Source organism: Nicotiana sylvestris, chromosome 4 (assembly GCF_000393655.2).
Source record: "Nicotiana sylvestris chromosome 4, ASM39365v2, whole genome shotgun sequence".
NCBI classification, from domain to species: Eukaryota; Viridiplantae; Streptophyta; class Magnoliopsida; order Solanales; family Solanaceae; genus Nicotiana; species Nicotiana sylvestris.
Genome location: NC_091060.1, coordinates 21079110 through 21104057, shown reverse-complemented (window position 1 = coordinate 21104057; position 24948 = coordinate 21079110). Strand labels below are relative to the sequence as shown.

Here is a 24948-nt window from a genome sequence, read left to right as displayed (position 1 = left end):
TTTTGGAGAGCCGTGCAGTGAGAGTTGGGCACTCAAGATGAGTTGAGAACAACATTTCATCCCAGACGGACGGACAATCCGAGCGCACTATTTAGATTTTGGAGGACATGTTACGCGCTTATGTAATTGATTTTGGGGGTTAATAGGACCAGTTTCTACCACTCTCGGATTTTGCTTACAACAACAGTTATCAGTCGATTATTCAGATGGCTCCGTATGAGGCTTTGTATGGGAGGCGGTGTAGATCTCTAGTAGGATGGTTTGAGCCAGTGAGGCTAGACTTTTGGGTACAGACTTGGTTCAGGATGCATTGAACAAGGTGAAATTGATTCAGGAGCGGCTTCGTACGGCGTAGTCGAGACAGAAGAGCTATGCTGACAGAAAGGTTCGTGATGTGTCCTACATGGTTGGGGAGAAGGTTTTGCTGAAGGTTTCACCCATGAAAGGTGTTATGAGGTTTGGAAAGAAGGGAAAGTTGAGCCCTCAGTTTATTAGGCCATTTGAGGTGCTTCGTAGGATTAGGGAGGTGACCTATAAGCTTGCTTTGCCACCCAGCTTATTGAGTGTCCATCCAGTATTTCATGTGTCTATGCTTCGTAAGTATATGGACGATCCATCTCATGTTTTCAATTTCAGCACTGTTCAGTTAGATGGTGATTTGACTTATGATATGGAGTCGGTGGCTATTTTGGAGCGGCAGGTCCGAAAGTTGAGATCAAAAGATATAGATTCAGTGAAAGTGCAGTGGAGAGGTCAGCCCGTGGAGGAGGTTACTTGAGAGATCGAGCGAGAGATGCGTAGCAGATATCAACACCTATTTGAGGCTCCAGCTATGTTTCTAGACCCGTTCGAGGTCGAACATTTATTTAAGAGTGGGAGGATGTAACGACCCGGCCGGTCATTTCGAGAGTTATAGCTCGTTTCCCCATTTCCTACTTCTTTTGTGTTCATCGGCTGTATTTTGACTTACCGGGTTGGTCGGTTTGGGTCCGGAGTGGTTTTAGAGTGACTTGAGACACTTAGTCTCTTAGGAAAAGGGTTAAGTTGAAAAAGTTGATTGGATGTTAACTTATGTGTAAACGACCTTGGATTTGAATTTTGATGGTTCTGTTAGCTCTGTTAGATGATTTTGGACGTAGGAGCACGTCCGGAATATGTTTTGGAAGTCCATAGTAAAATTAGGCTTGAATTGGCGAAAGTTGGAAATTTGGCGATTTTGGTTGGCAGTGGAAAATTTGATATCGGGATCATAATGGAATTACAGTATTTGGAGTAGGTTCGCGGTGTCATTTGTGACGTGTGTGTAGAATTTGAGGTCATTCGGATGTGGTTTGGTAGGTTTCGGCATCGTTTGCGGAATTTGGAAATTTAGAAGTTCTTAGGCTTGAATCCAAAGGTAATTTGGTATTTGATGTTATTTTGAGTGATTCGAAGGTTCGACTAAGTTTTTATGGGGTTATATGACTTGTTGGTATGTTTGGTTGAGGTCCCGAGGGCCTCAGATGTGTTTCATGCGGTTAACGGATCAAGTTTAAAGTTTGGAGAATTGCTGAAGTTGGCATGTTGCTGGTGTTATCACACCTGCGAGGGTATTGGCGCAGGTGAAACGCCATAGGTGTAAAAGTGTGTTGGATTAGGGAAGACCGCAGGTGCGTTTGGTTGTATGCATCTGCGAGCCCGCAGAAGCGGGTAGTTGCCCGCAAAAGTAAAAAAGATGAGGCATGTCGGTGGCTGTAGGTGCGAGGTCTTTTCTGCACCTTCGAAATCGCAGAAGCAGATCAAGAGCGCAGGTGTAGAGATGGGGATTTAAGTGATTTTCCACAGATGCGGAGATTTTTGCGCAAAAGCGGCACCGCAGGTGCGCATATTGAGCCGCAGGTGCGAAAAGCCTTGGCAGAACCTATAAATAGAAAACTTCGCGAATTTTTGCTCATTTCCACCATTTTGAACACAGACTTTGGATCTTTGGGGAGGATTTTTAAAGGGGATTCAAGGATAATCACTGAGGTAAGTTGCTTGAGCTCTATTATCATTAGCTATGTGTTTATCCATTGATTTTTCACCTAATTAGTGGAGTTTTGAAGTGAAAATTGAGGGTTAGGGCTTGAAATTTTGAAGAGTGGATTTTGGGGATTTGAGGGAGCAAATGATGTCGAATTTTGATGAAAATGGTATGGTCGTGAGTGAATGGGCTTTCGGGTTTTGTAACTTTTGTCGGATTTCGAGACATGGGCCCGGGTTTGAGCCAATTCCGGAATTTGAGTCCAATTTAATAGTTTGTCTTGTGGAATCGGTTCCATCGAATATATATTGATTGTGTTGTATTACTTTTGGCTAGATTCGGGATGTTTGGAGGCCGGTTCGAGAGGCGAAGCCATCGCGGAGTAGGATTTTGCTCGAATTGAGATAAGTAACAGTTATAAATCTGGTCCTAAGGGAATGAAACCCGGACATTATGTCTTGTGACTATTTTGGAAGTGACGCACATGCTAGGTGACGGGCGTGTAGGCGTACACCGAGGGGATTGCGACTTGGTCCGTCCCGTAGAACTGTAACGTTGAACAACATGTTGTTAGCTATATGCTCTCTATATGTTATGAAAAATTGACTATAAATCATGTTAGAAATCATGCTTAGGCTATGTGTTGGCATTGTTGGGTCCAGTAGGGGCCACGTTACATCTTGAATTGCCTGTTAAATGCTATTTGTACTCAGTCACAATTTTTACTCGTATATCATATCTCAGTCTCTGTTATTCTATCTGATACTTCATGTTATTGCTGTTTGGGCTGATTTTCCTGATTTCTGAGAGCCCGAGAGGCTGGAGAGATTGATGACTGAGTGAGGCCAAGGGCCTGATTGTGAGGATATTTATGAGATCGGGTTGCACACTGCAACATGTTTTATTGATTTATGACTGAGTGAGGTCGAAGGGCCTGATTGATTTATGCCATGATTGGCTTGTTATAGCGCTTGGGCTGAAGGATCCCCTCCGGAGTCTGCACACCCCCCAGTGAGCAAAGGTACCTACTGAGTGCGAGTGCTGAGTGACTGTGAGGAATGAGTGACTGGGAGGAATGAGTGATTGGGAGGTTGGAGTGATTGGGAGGACTGAGAGATGATTGCTTGAGGCAGCATGTGATTTCATTATTGATGCACACAGCTGCCTTTTATCCATGTTTTGAAAACTGTTGAAAGATATTTTTATCTGGTTTTACTTGAGCTTGCCTGAAATAAACTAATTTGACTTGAATGACCGGAACTTGGGAAGCATGACTATTTTTCCTTTCTGAAATTATTGAAATGAACTAAAACTGCGTAGCTCGTCACTATCTTCAGTTCCTTATTTATTATTGTTACTTACTGAGTTGGTGTACTCATGTTACTCCCTGCACCTTGTGTGCAGATCCAGGAGTTGTTAGACGCGGAGGTTGTTGATAGTACTTGTAGCTAGTCATTGGAGATCGCGAGGTAGTTGCCAGCGTTCGCAGCCCTGCTTTCTTCTTCCCTATCTTTCCTTATTTTCTGTGTTTTGGATTCCGAACTATGTTAGTCTTGTTACTTTCGGGTCGACTATATTTGATGCTCATGAATAGTGACAACCCGATGTCGGACTTTTATTTTCTCACTTATGTTTTGGGGTTCACCCCGTTTTATGACAAAGATTTCAATTATTTTAAAAGTCTTGATTTATTTCTGGTTATTGTTGGAAGCATTTGGGTAATGTCTGCTGGCCTAGTATCATCGATAGACCATCACGATGGGTCGTGTTTTAGGTCGTGATATATATATATATATATATATATATATATATATATATATATATATATAATTCTTACAATTAATTTATTAAAAAACACGATGTATTTTCGGGATATTAAATTTTATAATATAAAATATATCATATATTTATTGTGTGTGTGTGTATATATATATATATATGATTCATGAATGCATCACTTTCGATAAAGCCTTTCATTTCTTTAGTGGTTGGAAGGGAGAGAAAATAGTGCAAAAGGAAGAGAAAATCGTGGGTTAAAGATTTTTAAATTTATTATGAAAAATTTTATACTAAAAATATAACATAAATCTTTAAACTTATTCTAGAAAGATACCATGAATCTGCTATTGTTATATTCAAATGCAACATAATATAAAATTTAATTTAAAAATTATGTGGTTATACATTGTATATGTGCATGTTTATCCATGTTATTTAAAATATATTCCTAATATATATATATATGTGTGTGTGTATATATATATATATATATATATATATATATATATATATATAGTACATTGTAAATTTAGTTAGAAAAATTTTAAAATTATATATGTATAATAATTATATAATATATATCCTTATATGTTTATCTTCGTATTTTATTTAGAAAATATTTCTGGTCTATTTAGAAATTAGAAAGGATTGCTTTTTTTATTTTTCAATTAGTTTTATGAAAGAGAAATAAAATAGCAGAAGCTGAGATCTTTTTACTAGATCATTAAATAAGATAGAAAAAACCGCTGGATTTTTTTCCTAGGATTTTGAATAGGAAAGAGAAATATGATTTATGAATGAGAGAGAAAGATAAATAAGATACTTAATAAGAATCTAAACGTACCCCTAATTATCGGGAAGAGTTAAGGAATTAACGGTTCAATCTGCTACGTTTGTTATAAAATGTGCTATTATTATAATAAACAAAATTGTTATATTAATTAAAATACTATTTTATAAGAGACCAACAATGTAAAAAAGTCAAAAAAGAAAAAATTAGGGAGAAGGATCAAAGTTTAATAGGTGCAAATTTGCCTTCCTTTTAAAAAAAAAAAATACAACTTAAGTTATTTTAGTAACAACGACGAATTTATTCTACTAACAGATGACAAACTTATTCTTTCGCATGATTTAAGGGCAAATTTCACCCTTTACCATTATTTTTATTAAAGAGATATATCTACTAAAAAAAAAATTAAGTATGCAAGCTATGCCATTATGGAGTCTTTTCTTTTTCGAAAGGAAAAAATATTAAAAGGATGCTTAGATCTTTCTTGATCAATCTCTTTGCCCCTCATGCCTTTTTTCTTTAAGTATTTTAAAGGAAACGCAGAACACTCCATCCTGTTCTTTTTTTCTTTCCTTAATTTAAAGGAAGAATCTTCCCCTTTCTTTTTCTTTGTTGGAAGATTCTGCTATCGTTGTCTAAATAGGATAAGGAAAATGAGACATCTTGTCTAAATGTCGATTAAAACTAGCAGTATGAAGAAAAATTGGGATATCTAGGGAAAATTAGTTTTGTTTATAGATGTCCTACGCCTATGAGTCAACAGGATACAACCAAAAAAAATTATTTTGATTCACATTTTACTTTATTTTTGATTACTTGAAAATTAGTGAAACTAAGGGTGTGTTTGGTATGAAGGAAAATGTTTTCCTAGAAAATATATTCATGGAAAATGAGTGATTTTATCGCTTATTTTACCTTGTTTGTTTGGTGAGTGAAAACCTTTTTTCGGAAAATGTGCTTTCCATTTTTTCAAGAATTAAATTATTCTTCTGAAAATTCACACAAACCCAAATGAACTAATGTGTTGCTTTACTTTTTTACATAAAAATAAGTTGATATTTGTGCTCCATACCTTAAAAAAAATACTCTTTTTTGGTTGAAAAAGAAAGTACTATTTCTACAACATGAAAATAAAATACTCATTTTGTTGAAATGAAAGAAAATACGTTTTCTACATCATGAAAAAAATACTCATTTGATTGCAATGGAAGAAAATATTCTTCACTACATTTTGTTGGAATGAAAGAAAATACGTTCTACTATATCATTTTGTTGAAATGAAAGAAAATATTTTTTCTGCAACATGAAAGAAATTACTCTTTTTGTTAAGATGAAAAAAAATTATATCGTGAAAAGAAAATACTCATTTGTTGAAATGAAATAAAAAATATTCTATCTATAACATGAAAAGAAAGTACTATTAATAATATTTCTATTTAGGGTGGGGTTGGGGAGGGGTTTGGCCGAGGTGGTTGGGGTTGGGATGGGGGTGAGGAAGGGGAAATGGGAAGGAAAAATTTCACATAAGAACAACTAATTTCCCTGCTTTTCAATTTTAACTCATATTTCAATTTACAACCTACTAGCCCAAAAATAATAGGCTAAGATTCAACATCCAACTCTAATAGGTTCTAGAAATTACTATTTAATTTTTAAAAAATATTGCTCAAGCTTTTAAGTTAATTTTCGAACCAATAACTGTGATTCAAATATTAGTTCAACAAACCAAATCCATTTGGATGGTGAAAATTAAATTTTTAATAAGCTTAAACATGTGGGTTTAAATTTAGAATTTGATTTTGAAAGAAATTTGGAGTGAATGTTATTTAGACTTGTTAGAAATAGTATAAAGATGTTGTATATAAAATTTGAAGTCATTTAATGGAGATTTGGACTGATTTTGAACAAGAATTACAACTGAAAATCGTGGAAGAAGTTCGTCTACAGACGCTTGTATAAAGGTGTATAATAGTGTATAAGATGTGTTTATACACTCATATACAAGATTATACATAATTATACAAAAAACTGACTTTGTCTTTTTCCTTGCGTCTTTTCTAAAATTGAACTCAATTCTTGCTCAAATCTACTCCAAATCACTTCAAATTTAAATTTTGAACTCCTTTTGATATTTTCAACCAATTGGAACAACACCCAATCCAAACAACTAACAAACTCAAAAAATCCTATTTTCAAAAGCAAAGCTTTGAATGGCCTTCAATGGTGGACTTCTACTCTTCAATTTTCTTACATCGCAACAAGGTGACACAGGGTAAGAAGCAACAATGGCGGACGACCCTTTGAAGCATATGTAGAAGATATGAGAAGAAGAGAGAGTGAAATCAAGGGTTGTGAGAACACATATTTAATTCCATAGCTTTTAGACGCAATGATTATAAGAATACAAGTTTTGAATTTGCTAGTGCTTTCAAAATATGTACAATATGGGCTAGGTTGGGTAAAACTTAAAAATATGGATCATGTTTTGTTATGGTGTGAAGTCATATGTATTTTCTTGTAATTCTTTCAATGGGGAATGGAGAATGGAGAGAAGTTTGGAAAAAAAATTCCCTTCTCTTGATAGGGAAAACGTTTTCTTCAAATTGGAGGAAAATGAGTTCATGAGAAAAATATTTTCCAAAAATTTTAAGCCAACCAAACATGGAAAAATTAGAAAATATTTTCCGGAAAATATTTTCCTTCATATCAAACACACCCTAATAGTAAAAGAAATGGTAAGCAAATAAAATTACTCCTATACAACTAGAGTGCACCACTATATTGTAATCACTTCTGAGCAGCTTGTTTGGGTGGTTGTTATGTATCGTATAATACTGTATCGTAGTGTACTGTATCATTTTGATGTATACAATGTTTGGATAGATTGTATTAATTGCCGTCATTTCATGATGTCATGCAACAAGAATATGTAGAATAACTTACAATATTATAAAGAAAAAATAATATACGAGGTAGAATCATTATATAAAAAGGTAGGGTAAAAGATAAAATATGATTATTTCATAATAAAGAAAGGCAAGATGAACAGAAAAAATAAGGTAACGATGCGACCACACCGAATCGGTCGTTCCATAAAGTGGCACTTTTCATCTTTACGTAACGACGGATTTAACGATACGATACAACAAAATTTAAGTAACAATCAAAACAAACATTTTATTTAAAATAACAATACGATATAATAAAACAGGTAACAACCATCCAAACAAGCTGACGGCAGCTACTACAACTTTCTAATGGCCTTGAAAGGGTAAAAAAAACTTCGAAAAATTAACCTAAATAGCCATTCATCTAACCGTTTAAAGAAAAACTAGCAAGAAAATATATAATATATGTATAATACATGTATCAATGCATAATCTAGCTATACCGGCCAGAAAAAATAAACAATGATCCAACCAACTATTTGTGTAAAGATCCCAAAACTGTTGGTGTTTCCACAGAATCAGGAAAATGTGGGTTAGTTAAATATAACTCCGAAATTCCTGTTCCACGCCCTATACATTCTTTGTTTGATGTTTTAATCAAAATATGCTTCCTACTCAGTGGCATTTTCCCTGAACACAAGCAAACTTATAATATATATTTCTAAAAAGAAAAAGTGAAAAGCAGAACAAAGCTTAATACAAGTGCATATATATAGCACATTAGGAATGACATCAACTGCACACTCAAGAAGAAGAACAACACTTGGTTTCTTGATAACAGTGAATTAAAACAAAGATTCCTGAAAATGGTTGATGCTTTTGTATCATTTGCAGTTGAAAAGCTGGGCAATTTCCTCATACAAGAAGTTGCCTTGCGCAGAAGTCTGAGAGAGAATGTGCAGTGGCTGAGAAATGAGCTGCTATTCATGCAATCTTTCTTCAAAGATGCAGAAGAAAAGCAAGTTGAAGATCAAAGAGTTCAACAATGGATATTTGAAATCAGCTCTATTGCTAATGACACCGTCGCTATATTGGAGACTTATAGCTCCACTAATGTGGCAATAAAAGGCAGTACTAACGATGGATTTGCTAGTCGTCTTAAGTCTTGCGCTTGCATCTGTAGGAAGGAGACCAAACTCTACAACGTCGGCAAGGAGATCCAATCCCTCAAGACACGCATCATGGATATCTCTCGCAAACGAGAGACTTATGGTATTAGAAATATCGATATTATTGCAGGAGAAGGGCCAAGTAATAGGTCTAACAATCGGTCCGCCCTGGTTAGAACATTGAGGAGAACTACCTCCTATGCAGATGATCAGGATCAGATTTTTGTTGGCTTTCAGGAAGTCATTGAAAGATTTCTTGCTGAACTTCTCAAAGAAGAGCCTCGACGAAGTGTCATCTCCATTTATGGTATGGGTGGTATAGGCAAGACCACTCTTGCAAGAAACCTCCACAACTCCCCTAGTCTAATCACTAGCTTCCCAACACGCGCTTGGATATGTGTTTCTCAAGAGTTCAACACCCCAGATCTCCTACGAAATATCATAAAATCCATCCAAGGTTGCACCAAAGAAATTCTAGATTTGTTGGAGAAGATGACGGAGAGAGATTTAGAAAGTTACCTTCGTGATCTATTGAAAGACCGCAAATACCTTTTGGTGGTTGATGATGTATGGCATAAAGAAGCATGGGAAAGTTTGAAAAGAGCATTCCCAGATAGCAAGAATGGCTGCAGAGTTATTATTACCACGCGCAAGGAGGATGTGGCTGAAAGTGCAGATGAAAAAGGTTTTGCATACAAACTTCGTTTCCTAGGACAAGAAGAAAGTTGGGACCTCTTCTGCAAGAAGCTGCGTCACGTAGGCAAGTTTGACAACATTGGGTGGTCTCCAGCAATGGAAGGAATAGCTAACGAAATGGTGGAAAGATGTGGAGGCTTACCGCTTGCCATTGTTGTACTAAGCGGGTTACTTTCCCATAAAAAAGGACTAGTAGAATGGAAAAAAGTGAAGGCACACCTTTGGCGTCACATGCAGAATAACTCAATTGAGATCTCTCACATTTTATCATTAAGCTACAATGATTTGTCAACAGAGCTCAAGCAATGTTTTCTTTATTTTGGTATTTTTCCAGAAGATAGTGTAATCAACACTGAAAAGTTGATGTGCTTGTGGATGGCCGAGGGCTTCATACCTAGAGTGGGAGAAAGAATGGAGGATGTCGCTGAGGACTTCCTAAATGAGCTAGTAAGAAGAAGCTTGATTCAAGTAGCAAAAACATTTTGGGAGAAGATTATTGGATGTAGAATCCATGACCTACTTCGGGATCTTGCCGTGAAAAAGGCCACGAGGTAAACTTGTTCGATATTTATGATCCAAGAAAGCACTCTGTGCCCCTCTCGCGCCACAGACACGCCATTCATGCTCAAGCACAAAGTGTCCTCTCACTTGACTTTTCAACATTGAAGTTAAGGACACTTTTGTTCTTTGATGTAGAAATAGGTAGCCAGGACAGTAAGAAGTTTACTTCTTACTGCAATATGTTCCAACATCTGTATGTGCTAGATTTGGAGAGAATCCGTTTCACTCAACCTGCACTACCTGATGCCATAGGCAATCTGGTCCATCTTAAGTTCTTAGGTTTGCTAGGTGCTAATGACTTTAAACTCCCACCCACCATTGGCAAACTCAAAAACTTACACTCTCTCCAAGTTTTGAACCCTGATCGTAGCTCATGCATACTACCTCCTCAGATGTCTAACCTAATAAACTTAAGACATTTAATTGCTCGATATGAAGGAGCAGTGCAGCTCAGCAAGCTTACAAGTCTACAAACTCTTAAATACATTCGTTGTGATCGTTTGAAAGATGATGGTGCTGTAGGTTTACTCAATCTTCAAGAATTAGTCATGGAAAAAGTTATGAACTCTTACTCGCTGAATGCCATTGGCAGCTTGAAAAGTCTTAGAACTCTCATGTTGGGTTGCGAATATGGTGAACCATTTCCACCCCTTGAACCTCTTTCTTCTTGTCAAAACCTCAACAAATTATGGTTACACGGGAAAATAGAAAAACTTCCTCTCTCAGATCAGTTTCCAAAATCCATTACAATGATGGTGCTTTGGAACTCAGGACTTGTTGAAGATCCAATGCCTATTTTGGGAATGTTGTCAAATCTAAGGAACCTCGACTTAGTAGACGCTTATGAAGGAAAAGAGATTACCTGCAATAATGACAGTTTTGGTCAGCTCGAATTCCTTCGTCTTCTTAAACTTCGGGGCTTAGAAAGGTGGCATTTAGCCGCAACTGCTATGCCTTTGCTCAAAGGTTTTGGTATACTTGGTTGTCCGAAGCTGCAGGAGATTCCAAAAAGAATGAAACATGTTGCTCTACTTGAGATAATGAAAATGGAAACAGAGGTGCGTTATCGCTGCCCAGGTTTCTATATATGATTGTTCGAGGCTACTCTGAAGCTTTTGATCATGGATATTCACATTTTTACCTGATACGAAATCACAAAGGTACACACAAATAAAATTTCAATCCATACTGACCATTTATTTGATTCGTTATACTCATTCTATATCAGTTTTCCATAACTTCTGTTGACCTTTTCATCAAAATAAATTTTTGTACAACGGTTTAATCTTTATACAGTGACATCATAAAAGATCTTTCACATTTTCATGATACTTAAAGACCACCTATAAGTAACTATATGTATATATTGTAACCGAGTATCATGAAAATTATAATTAATAATTTTAAATAATTGTCAATCTTTTTGTCTTTTTTATAATACTAATGGTGGAACTGTTTAATGTAATTTAGATGAAAGAGCAGGGGCTTGCAGAAAATGGGCAACTTCAGTCGAAGATGCCAAATTCTCAAGAACTCCAAGACATCTGTTTGAATGACATTAGCTTTAAAAGTAAGAAGTAAGCATGTTTGTGGCAACCTTGGAGATTGCCTCAACACTGTCAATGTGAGATTTTATAGGGCTTATGCCTGGTCAGATTGTTGTATTTCCTTTCTAAAAGCTTCAGTTTCTGCAAGATTTGGCTTATTTAGTTAAGGTTAATTAGGATCTTCTGCCAATTTGGGTTGTTACTTTACCAAGTCTTAAGGTAATATTGAGATTTATGTTCGAGTTTTTGGGATGACGTTCTCGTGATATTAAGACAGAAAATTATATTACTGTTGAGTAGGAATCTGTTCCTGTTGGTTGAATTGGTAAAAAAGAAACTGTAATTCATACTTAATAGAGAGTACAAAATATCGAGAGAACAACCTCACGAAGAGGCAAACACAAGTGACACATTAACACTTGTCCCGTAAAGTTCTCCTCCTAAACACGACTCTCAAACCCCATATGGCTACATTGTGAATGTCACTAAATGAGAAGGACGAATCTTCAATTTATAGAACTTCAAACCATTTCCTACAAGAAAAGGGACTAGCCAAATATGGAAGAATTATATTTTCCTTCTAGAAAAAGAAAAATCCAATTATGGTAAATATGTTGTCCTTTCCTTCATGATGAGATAGGAAAACCAAATATGGTAAGAAAATCTGGACAAACACCTAACAATTCTTCCCCTTGGCTTGAATTTTCTAACAAAATAAACTTAATCCACCTTCTTCATGTAGCCTTCAACAGGGTCGCATCTCCAAATCTCCATCACAAAGTTTGTCTCAACGTGCGTAGCACACCGGTCAAATTTCTCAAATAAAAATCATGATTATCGTCAAATATGTTGCAGCTAGAACTGAACCCGCTAAGATGATCATGTCTTGAACCTCGCTCTGATACCACTTGTTAGGACCAAAGAAAGTCAGGTGTCATGCGGAAGCTAGTAAAGTAAACCTTCAACGATGATAAATCAGACAACAAAAGAGAAATCTACCAAAAGAGACACAAACATTTAACGTGGTTCGGTCAACTGACCTACCTCCATAGCGGAGATGAGCAATCCACTATATAAAAAGAGAATACAAAATATCGAGAGAACAACCTCATGAAGAGGCAAACACAAGTGACACATTCACACTTGTCCCGTAAAGTTCTCTCCCTAAACACGACTCTCAAACCCCATATGGCTACATTGTGAATGTCACTAAATGAGAAGGACGGATCTTCAATTTATAGAACTCCAAACAATTTCCTACAAGAAAAGGGACTAGCCAAATATGGAAGAATTATATTTTCCTTCTAGAAAAAAAATAACCAATTATGGTAAATATGTTGTCATTTCCTTCATGAGATAGGAAAACCAAATATGGTAAGAAAATCTGGACAAACACCTAACACCCCCAACCCCCCCTCCCCCCCAAAAAAAAGTAATTAGAATAACATGATCAGAGTACAGTACAAGTATCAAGTCAGCTAATTTTAGTGTGAATATATTTCAATTTCATGACTTATTAGAACAAAAAAACATATTTAGAGACAACATAAAAAGCACTATTATTGATCCCAAATTTTAACAGACAGCCGTTAATGGAATATGAAATGGCAGATGGGGTATTTTTGCCAAGCACTTCAAGACGTTCGCATTCATGAAGTTGGATTGTAGAAGCATTAATGAGCTTTCTGTCACTTTACTGATTATTTCAGGGCTGTCAATGGGAGCTTATGTCAAGCTTCAGTGTTTTGTTTTATGAGTGTTTAATTTCTTTTTGTTTTGGCTCTTTTGAGTGTGGAATTGGTTTGAAGAGAATTATTTTTGGGATTGTATGCAATAATGATTTTGTATTGTCTTAATTAATTGTTCCATTGTCATCTTGCTTATCCACATTTAAAACAGTGCTTTCTGTAATATTTTCCAACACCGGTATGTGCTGGAGTTAGAGAACATGTATTTTGCCAACTCTATTCCAACTGATGCCATATGCAACTTGGTCCATCTCTAGTTTTTTGGCATTAAGTACTAACATATTTGAACTCCCGCCCTCCACAAGCAGAGTCAAAAGCCTACAATTTTTGCAAATATTCTCGATCGCTGGTTACTGCTAACTCAGATTATCTCCCCACATAACTAACTTGATTAACTTTAGTCAGTTAGTTGTTCGATATGGAGAAACTCCGCAATCTTGGGAGACTTACAAGTCTACAAACAAAAGGGCAGCCCGGTGCACAAAGCTCCCGCTATGCGCGGGGTCCGGGGAAGGGCCGGACCACAAGGGTCTATTGTACACAGCCTTACCTTGTATTTATGCAAGAGGCTGTTTCCACGGCTCGAACCCGTGGCCTCCTGGTCACATGGCAACAACTTTACCAGTTATGCCAAGGCTCCCCTTCTCAAAAGCCTACAAACACTTGAATACATTCGGTGGAAGATATTAGGAAATCTTACTCCTTGAATACCATCAGGAACTTGAGATTCTTAGCACTCTTATGCTAAGATTCTGGTGCAATATTTCCACCCCTTAAACCTCTTTCTTCTTGTCAAAACCTCCAAAGATTGTGGTTAAGTGGGAGAGATAAAAACTGCCTCTTTTGAACAAGTTGTCAAATTTTATCTCACTGCTAGTCCTTAGGTATAAAAGACTTATGGAAGATCTGATGCCTATTATGGGATTGTTACCAAACCTAAGGAGTCTCAATTTGTTAAAATGCTTATGATAGAAAAGAAATTACCTGCAATGGTTGACAATTTTGGTCGGAGTTCCTTCATCTTTGTGATCTTCAGGAGTTAGCAAGTTGGCATTCAGCTACAAGTGTCATGCCTGTTATTAAAGGTATAGGGTAGATTTAAGTGTTTAAAGCTATATCAGGTTACAAAAAGAATGAAACTGTTGTTATCCGTGAGAGACTCAATCAAAAGGAATGGGATTTGAATCATCGCTATCCTGTTTTCTGAACACCTGATGCTGCTCAAGATCTTTGATATACTACCTTAATATCAGGTATACTACCTTCTTTAAAAGGGAAAATCTATACTGTCCAAACTAGTAAAAGGAAAAGCTCTACACCTGAGAGCAATAAAAACCAGCCTACTTGGATTGAAAATATCACCCTCCTACTAACTGGGGAAACACTTAGTATACACCGTGCCACCATATACATAGTGACTCACCTTGATGTCCAATTTCATCACGAGTCATATTTAAAGTTAATACGCAATTAACATCAACTAAATATAACTCTATGAAATAGGAAAACATACAGTAGTAATCTCAAAACGCATAAGTTCATATCATATCAACAGTATCAGCTTATGAATCTCAAACTTTCCCCAACATGCCAGAGTATATCAATTGCATATATCTTTATAGAAAAACTCAAATCATTGAAAATAAATGCCGAATTAAATTTCCTGATCATGCTTGTTTATGAAAAAATAAGTCATAGTTCAAGTCATTGCTCACCTTCATTGCCTTATAAAAAAAAGTCATAGTTCAAGTCATCGCTCACCTCCACCGCCAATTAACTCTAATGATATTTTATGACGTCGCGTCTGGATCAACTTGCATGCACCTCAACTATTTCACCAACTCCAGTGATCACGATATGAGTGGCGCTATCGCGGTGAAGAGCTTTTAATGGCACTCCGCGATTGTGGACTTCTAGCGTGGTCGCCTAAGTAACTCTGGCCACCTAAGCTTTGGAAGATGGAAATGAATCACATAGTATTTTCGCCTCCGCTGGATTTGAAATGGTTTCTCGTAGTTCTCCTCCTACTTCATTAACCACTAGGCCACTGCCTTGGGTGCAACTAAAATCCAACTTCCGATCAACAAAATAATTCAATTCGTCAATGAAGTGTAAAGCAACACATAGTTTAGAGTTACCAACTTCATATTTTAATCAATTCAAGTAATAGGAAATCACAATGCACGTTAACTGAAGTCTTGGCTAACTCAAGGTTTCCTCGACTATGCTTTTCATAGTTATTCTCAATGAAATTCCTTACAATTTCTCCATACTCAATCCATAGGTCAATCATCAATAGATCAATGTCACCATAATAATTCTTACCCAAGGTGCCCATATCAATTAGACACAAGAATATGCTTGAAAATCCAACATCAATAGGTGTAGCCTAGAAGTATGTGGTTGCAAACTCCAAATTCTACCCGAGGAAAAAACACTAGTTGGTTTCTAAGTACACGTGTTGCTGGTGGAAGGTAGCAGCCATCTATTAATATTGTCAGTGTCAGTGTCCGAACACAACTGTTATAGAAACAGCCTCTCTATCTTTCCAAAGTAGGGTAAGGTCAGCATACACACTAACCTCCCCAGACCCCATATATTGTTGTTGTTGTAGTGTCCGAACACAACTGTTATAAAAATAAAAAATAAAAATTACATCTGTGCATGAAAAACCCACAATTTCCAAGTTCTCATTTCACAATTAAATCTTTAACCCAATTGTACTTCCAACGAAATGATACCCATTAAATTATAAGCAAAATTCATGGCTTGGAGACCGATTCTTACCTCAAATAGGTGAAATCAACGGATAATTATGACGGGTAACCTCCTACTCTTCCAACTCCAAGAAGAACTAGTTGAGAAATGGAGGTTTCTAATCTCGTGCTTCCTATTCAAAATTCCAATCACCCAATTGTTCTTGAGCTCAAAGTTTTCAATCGCAAAGTATTTGGAATGAATATTAAATTTCGGTCGAACAAGAACTTACTAATAACCGCTCATGAAGAAATCAGAGTCGCGACTGCGGTAATGAAGAATGCGAATACTGAACAGTTCAGTGATAACTGTATACAGAACAGTTAAATGAATATATATATATATATATACTAGTGAGGTCGGGCTAAGCCCGGGCCCAACGGCGTACTAAAAAACCTTTTAAATATACTTTATTTGACATACATTATTTATTATAGTAATTTAATCATTAATTAGTTGGCGACAATTTAAATATTTAATTAAATATTATTTGAATTTGTAGTTTTAAATTAGAGACTATTTGAGTAATTGTAAATTTCGATTATTAATGTAATTCAATTTAATAAAAATCAAAAGAAAAAGTGAAAATACTAACACAATTCAAAATTAATTATGTAGCGTATTATGACCAATATTTTTTTGGTCCTGGTTCTAAGCAAAATTTTAAAATAATTAAAAGTAATAAAATAACTTAACGCTATCATTTTCTTCATTGTTGATGGTGTTAATATGCGTACAGTCGAGTGTTACTATTTTAAAAATAAAAAATTATTAAATATTTTCTCATTCTCTTTCTAAATAATAAACCGTTTAAATTCTTCAATTTATGTAATGCCAATTACTAACCGCAAATTTTATGTGTAAAACATTGTCGATAAAAGAATTAGCATTTTGGTTACGAATGTAAAGCACACTGTGATTCAAATTTTCTAGTGTACTTTTTTCCATTAAAAATCTTTCTAATATTTTAGAAAGAGATAATTGGCTTACGAAAGGAAAGTTATTTTCCCTTCTTATCTAGCACCGGCTCAGCCAACGATCTTTAAAATTTATAGTTTTTTTCCTCTATTCTTCGTATTCTTTTTAAAAAAAATCTTTTTCCCTCTCTTGCTTTAGTAAATAATGTTATGACGAATATGATATTTTTCATTAAATAATTTGCTTTATCATAACTTTTTACTCCTGTATTTTTAACTTGTTTTGAAAATGCTTTTCTTTAGTTAAGGTTCTATCAAAAACATCCTCTCTACCTTATACATAAGGTTTGCGTACATACCATCTTCGCATATTCCATTTGTGGGTACACACTAAGTACGTTATTGTTATATCTAAAATAAGTCAGAGCAAAAAATTTTATAAATGAAAACGTCTTAATTAATAATTAATAAAAATAACTCAACATTTTGGGTTTGAGATGGCATAGTAATATTTAAGGATGAGCCTTACGTAAATAATTTACAGTGTAGAATCATTTAGTTACTTGTTTATAATAGTTAATATTTTGTTTGTTCTTATTTTTATATCCAATAGAAAATTAAGAAAAAGAATACTTAGACAATGTTAAGCTGGTATATATCTATCCCAAAACACTCTCAAATTAATATTTGTACAGCAAATCATACATTTGGAAAATATATCCTATTTGCTCTTTTAAGTGCTTATGTTTCATAATTTTGTTAATTTTTATGTAAAATATTTCACTCTTAAAAATTTGCAATGGAAAAAGATGCCTATCGTTTTTTTCCTTTCGACGTAGACCTATTATATGATTATCTAGTCTCTGGATTTATAGTGTTTAAAATTTTAAATGGCTAAGTATATAAGACTGATAAGAGACATCCACAGAAACTACAGTTCTACATCCAAAAAGGCCAAAAGTGGGTCCCTTGCGAAATGATTGTATTGGGAAAATGTACAATGACATAACTAAAGGGTATAATTGTCAAATACGATATCAGTTTTCAAGGTAACAGTCGTAACTTTTTTAGTCAACCAATACAATTATTTTATTTTACAATAATTACGATAATAACCGTCTTGACCCGATTTTGTACCGGATGCAGCTCATTTTCTAACCGGAGGCTGCTCTCGTTCTGGCTTATTAATAGTAGTAAAATATATATATATATATATATGAAAGCAATAAGTTACATATATAATTTACATTATGGTTAACCCAAGTGGCAAGCTAATAAATATTAATAGTATATAGTAACTTTATTCTATATTTGACATACTTAATTCGGCTAACGATCATATGCAATCATGTTAGGAACTTTTGTTATTTTTTCTAATTATTTAAATACTACTTCGCTTCTAGCAAAAAAAAAATTACTCCATATAATTATAAATATTTGACATAATTAATGTCCGTACATCCATACGAGTACTAATACTAGTATCATATTAACACAAATATAACAAGATTTGAAGGAGTTATTAGGTAGTTGGACAGCACAAAAGATGAAGTTAAACAGATCCTTTAAATCGTGAGAGTTGGTCTATCAAATTAAGCTCATCTTTGGCCATAAAATTTGGGATCCTTTTTCCAAATTATATTTTAAATATTTTTTTAATTATTTTTTGGCAGATTTTGAAAATAAAATCTTCAAATCCCGAAAATAGCTTTAGAGTAGTTTTTGAAGTTTTTTACTCAAAAAAAATTCAAATTCTTTTCAAGTAAAATGCATATCCAGATACAATTTCAACTTTCAAAAATTATTTTTCCTCTCATCTTCAAAAGCTAATTTTTCAAGTTTCAACCAAATCTATTTCCAAATGCTAGCAAAATTTCCTTGCTCTTTCTCTTTAGGACAAGCCTATGTCCAAGATTTGATTTTGTAGTTATATAGGAGATTAGTTAAAAAAAAAAATAGGGTCATTTTCGTTTATTCAAATTGTATTTGCAGGAAATCACCATGACCTGTTACAATTTGACCTAAAGAAAATGACGAGTAAATTTCATGGGTGGTTATTTAGCTTTGTGTTCATTATTCTAAAGCCATTTTTCTATTTTTTGTTATGTAAAAGTCATTCAACTTTGTGTTCATTACCTAAAAGTCACTTTTCTTTCTTATGTTATACAATATCATTTTATTATGCTCTAGTTATCAGAATAGTCAATGTCACGACCCAAAATCCAACTAGTCGTGATGGCACTTAACCCAACCCGCTAGGTAAGCCAATTAACCTCTATCCAATTCCAATGAAATTTAATACGACAAATAAGTAAAAGAAAATATTTGAATCTTATACATTTCCCAAGGACTGGTAGTACAAATCATGATGCTCTAAGATTAGAATCTACAAAGCTGGTATGAAATAAATAAATACATTATCTGTTCGAAATGTCCATAAACTGATTTTTATAAACCTAAGGCTACCATGAACAAGAGGCAGCTACAACCAAAACGCAAGTACGTCTTTAATTTCAGCTCTCGTCGATCACAACAACATCAATATCCAACACATGCACGCAAGGTGCAGAAGTGTAGTACAAGTACAACTGACCCCATAAACTCAAAAAGTAACAAACCTAACCTTAGGTTGAAAGTAGTGACGTGCTGGAATAATGGTCAGATTCCAACACCAATAGCCAAAAATAATTCATAAAAACATAATGAAAATAATAAAAGAAGTAACTCAGAGATAAAATACTCAGCTCGTTCACAATTCCAGAAAATATGCCTATTTTTGAAGTATATCCGTGAAAACCCAAATCTTTTACTGAAATCGCCAACAAACAAAATAAGTAAGTTTGAAAATTGTGATTCTCCCAAGAATCCTTTCAACAATAAATAAGATGTTTCATTTTTCCAGATAGCAAGAGTAAAATACATCTCCATGCCTATATGTCAATATGTGTGAGAAGTCATGAATGACGTGATACCATGCAGCATGAGGAAAATGCATCTTTATGCTTGTATGTCAAGTGTGCATGTCAAATGCAATGTATCTCAGAGATGAACTCATGTAATCACAATCTCATACTACTCAATCTAACCGTCTCATACTTTCCACTCATCTTGCTCAACCACTTGACATGCTCAGTCACTCAGTATTGTATATGGACAATTCAGTCCAGGGAAGATCCATCCCGAATATATACACAACAACTGACATTCAGTCACTCAGTACTGTATAAGGCCAATCCAGCCCGTGGAAGATCCGTCCCCAAATATAAATGCTTCGGACAAGATCCATACTCAGGGAAGAACCATCCCTCAATATAAATCAACCGCGCTCACTGGGAGTATGTGCAGACTCCGAAGGGGATCCTTTAGCCCAAGCGCCATAATAAGCCAGATCCAGGCATAAATCAATATAACATGCTGTGGCGTGCAGCCCGATCCCATAATACCATTCACATTCAAGCCCTCGGCCTCATACAGTCATCAATCTTTCCAGTCTCTCGGGCTCACAATGCCATGAAACTAGCTCAAAATGATGATATGATATGTCAACAAATAGCAACGGAGAGTAAGATATGATATGAAATGAATGAACATGGTTGAGTATGAAATTTCAACTTAAACAAATAATTCAACAGCAATATGACCTCAGTGGGTCCCAATAGAATACGCATGTAGCGTAGACATAGTTTCGAACATGGATCACAGCTCAATAGCTCTAGTACGTAAAGATTTCATAGTTATAGATAAGATCAGGCAACTACACAGTACCACAAAAATAACAGAGTCACAATTCACACGGTGCATGCCCACACGCCCGTCACCTAGCATGTATGTCGCCACAACACCAAACACATAACACGTAATTCGGGGTTTCATACCCTCGCCACCAATTTAGAAGTATTACTTAACTTGAACAAGCCAAATTTAATGCCAAGCAAACCAATCGATGCTCCAAAAATGCTATCATACGCGTACCAATCCGAACGGCTCGAAACTAGCCAAAAACAATTCAAATACATCAAACAATGCTAAATTAAACAAATCCAAATGATAAAGGTTGAATCTTTAATCAAAGCCCAAAAATCATCCCAAAAGTCCCACTCGGGTCGCATCTCAGAACCCAACAAAACTCATAAAATTCGATAACTCATTCAATTACAAGTCTAATCATATTAGTTTCACTTAAATACAACTTCAAATCGGTGTTCAAAACCCAAGAACTTGCTCTATGAAACTTTAGTCAAAAACCTCCAATTTCTCTTTTGAAATCACCAACCAAATGCCAAAAATAAAGATAGATTCATGAAATATAATAAAAAAAATGAGTAGAGAACACTTACCCTAATCCATATAGTGAAAATCACTTCAAAAATTATCTCTATCCGAGCTTCATAGCTCTAAATAAGTAAAAATGTCTGAAACCTTCGAAATAGGGTACTATATACACTATTCTAGGGGTACCCTTCGCGATCGCAGTCACAAAATTTTGCAGGACAATTTTTACCCTATGTGATCACGGCCATTTCTCCGCGATCGCAATGAACAAACTTCCATCTAACTCTTCCCAACTCTTCTCAGACAGCCTGTAGTATATTGGCCATAACCTTTTGTACAAAACTCCAAATGACAAACAGTTTGATTTTCTCAAAACTAGACATAAAGGGCTACAATTTTTAATTTTGGATCATCCAAATTCCCAATAGATTGCAAGATATAAGCTTCCAAAGTCGGGTCAGTGCAGTAGAGAACGATCGCGACAAAGCTTCCGCGATCACAATCCACAACTCCATTTTTCCTATTTTTCTCTTCGCTAACGCGACCAAATCCGCTCGATCGCAATGTACACCCCTGTAGCCAAACATCAGCAACTAAAAATGGCCTAGAAATGGTCTGAAACCATCCCAAAACTCACCCGAGCCCCTCGGGACCCCGTTGGAACATACCAACAAGTCCCAAAACATAACACGAACTTATTCGAGGCCTCAAATCATACATAACAACATCAAAACCAGGAATCGTCGATCAAGATCAATCTCTTAAGTTCATAAACTTCAAACTTCGAATCAAGCATCCGATTCAAGCCTAACCACTCCGGAATGAACCCAAATTTTGCATACAAGTTTCAAATGACATATCGAACCTATTCCAACTCTCGAAAAATAATCCGAACCTGATAACATCGAAGTCAACTCTCGGTCACTTAAGAACATTCTTAACTTTCCAATTTCCAATTTTTGCCAATGAGTGCCAAAATCTTCTACAAATATCCAAATGCAAATTCGGGCATACGCCCAAGTCAAAAATTACCATCCAGACCTAACAAAACCATCAAAACTCCGATCCGAGGTCAAATACTCAAAATTCAATCTTGGTCAAATCTTCCAACTCAAAGCTTCCTAGTTGAGAATCATTCTTCCAAACTAATTCTGAATCACCCGAAACTGAAACCGACAATACACAGAAGTCATACTATTTCGTACGGAGCTACTCATGCCATCAAACCACCGAACGAAGAGCAAATGCTCAAAATGATCAGTCGGATTGTTACACTCTCCCCTACTTAAACATGCGTTCGTCCTCAAACGTGCCAAAAGTCGTTCCAAAGCCATCCAATCATCGTGTAATCTTACCATGCACGTACCCGAGGTGATCCCACGTCACCATATTCCATATAGGCCCGACAACACAATATATTGAAGATCATTACTTCAACCTTAGCCCGTAAACCACATAATTCAATTTCCGACATCTGCAATTCCTACAAGACCCGAACCTCGCATATACACACTGTATAAGTCTGAACATGCTGTATCAAGCCATAACCATAACTCAAGATGTACTAACATGACACACCACATGACTCGCATACTCATAGCAAAATTTCCGATAACAATAGCTGCTCAAAACAACCCAATACCGATAACAAACCTCGTATCAAGCAAAACCTCGTTCTAAGCCTAAAACCCAAGTTATAGCTTTGAGATTTTTGAGGCTATAGTATAAGTTGAAGTTACACTCAACTTCATCGCATGTCAGCATCTAGCGTAAAATAAAAATAATTGGCAACAACACTTTTCTAGAATATTCAATATTAATTATATCATACAAGATGTTCATTCTTGAAACACATGAAGTTACCAGAAAAGAAAAAAAATACATGAAATCAATATTTTGAGAGAGAATTCATGGAATGAAGGACATTACCTGAAAAGGGTGTTCGGCAAAAGCTTATTTTAGGTTAGGTTTACCGTTTCTGTTAAGCTTTGCATAGGCTTTATATGGTGATTTTCTATAAAATCTATGTTTTTAGAAGAGTTTTAATTGATTAAAATTAATAATTATTAGGACATAATATAAATAAGGAAAGGTTTAATAAGCAAAACTTTGGATTCTTAACGGATTTCAAAGTGATAAATATAAGAAAAATAATTAAATAACTTTTCCTAAATTGTAGGAAAATTATTAAAGGAATATTCCTAAATATTATAAAAATAAGTAACTGAATATTTTGTCCAGTATGAACTCCATTTTAAAGGGTAAAAAATGCAAATATTCTGCTAAGGGCCTTCGTGCTTTTAATATATATATATATATATATATATATATATATATATATATATAAAGTTCTTTTTTTCAATATGATAAATATACACGATGTATTTTTGGGATATTAATATTTATAATATAAAATATATTATATATTTATTGTCTAAATACTATATATTTAAACCACATTATAATTGTGTAAAATATTACTATATAATATTACTATTATATATAGTGTAGAAATTATTCATGAATGATTCACCTTCGATAAAGCCTTTCATTTCTTTAGGGGTTGAATTTTGGGAAATTTTCATAAAGCACTATCTTTTAGTAGTAATTAGCCATTTATAGATACCATTTGCTATATTACGGATTATGGATACCTTTTATGTGGTTATAAGATGTATTTGATGTATTTGATGTATTTAAGCTATTGTATTCATGAATACAGTAGCAAAAATAAGCGTGAATCAGGGAAGTTTAGCTAATCAGTTGTTGTATTTGAGTGTATTCAACTGTATTCATGGAGTGAAACATGGGATTACAGCTGGACAGATTATTGTATTCGCCTGTATTCAACTGTATTCACGACGTGAAATATGGGATGACACTATTTTTAAAAGGGAAAGTGAATCAATTAACATAATAGACTCCTAATATAACTCAACAAATTCAATTATAACACACTAATTTTGTATATTCAGTTATAAAAAAGACTCTCAACCAAAAAATACCCCAAAAATATAGCAATCTTCAGAGAAATTATATAATACATCTGAATACATAAATTATATTAATTAAAAAAACTTATGAATACATTCATGGCATATAGCGAGACAGTGAATACAATGAAATACATAGAATACCGCAGGATACATTGAAATACAATGAGAAAAAAGACAGTGAATACAATGAAATATATGGAATACAACAAGATACATTGAATTATAATAAAAAAAAAGACAATGAATATAATGAAATACATGAAAATACATTGACATATATTAACAGAAAATCATCTTACAACATCCATATCTCAATTTTTTCAATTGGCAAGAGCGGTATTCACGATATCATAGATCTACCGTCTTTCCACCCCTAATCTCTGTGCAACATCATCAAGCCCTATGGTTTCAATACCTTCCCGATTGTATAAGCTCAAAAAATTGGAACATAGGAGATCGAGAGACTTCTGTTTACGACAATAAGTAGATCTAGAATCTTTTGAAGGATCTGAAGCTAACGACATAATTGTTTTCTTTGAGAAAATTGATTCAACTGTGTGTGCACGTGTATATGGCCAAACTTTGTAAGGATTCTGAAATGGAATCGATATAAAAGAGAGAGAAAACTCCTCTCAAAGTAGAAAGAGAAGAGGAAGAGTATCGAAAATTTTAATGGGATGGAGAAGAGAATGGGATGTATCAAAGTAGAGAGAGAAACAAAATATTGTAACTGATTAGCGTATTTAGTGGCTTAGGGCTAGGAGGTAACCAAAATTAAATATTTTGCTATAAACCTTAAAAGGTATCTATATAATATAATTTTTTT

The 24948-nt window shown here is 34.9% G+C and overlaps 1 protein-coding gene, 1 long non-coding RNA gene and 1 pseudogene across 2 annotated transcripts; 2 read left to right on the top strand and 1 right to left on the bottom strand.

The window, feature by feature from the left end:
* Nucleotides 1-403: 403 nt before the first annotated feature.
* Nucleotides 404-778, top strand: LOC138889322 (uncharacterized). The gene has a single exon (XM_070172615.1). The coding sequence runs from the start codon at nt 404-406 to the stop codon at nt 776-778; it is 375 nt and encodes a 124-aa protein (XP_070028716.1).
* A 7377-nt stretch (nt 779-8155) lies between these two features.
* LOC138889321 (disease resistance protein RPP13-like) lies at nt 8156-10922 on the top strand (annotated as a pseudogene).
* A 996-nt stretch (nt 10923-11918) lies between these two features.
* LOC104218444 (uncharacterized) lies at nt 11919-16237 on the bottom strand. Its single transcript, XR_011406701.1, has 4 exons — nt 15968-16237; nt 14942-15807; nt 14165-14253; nt 11919-12339 (listed from the first exon to the last, which is right to left on the bottom strand). It is a non-coding gene; the product is annotated as an uncharacterized lncRNA (long non-coding RNA).
* Between the last annotated feature and the right edge of the window lie 8711 nt (nt 16238-24948).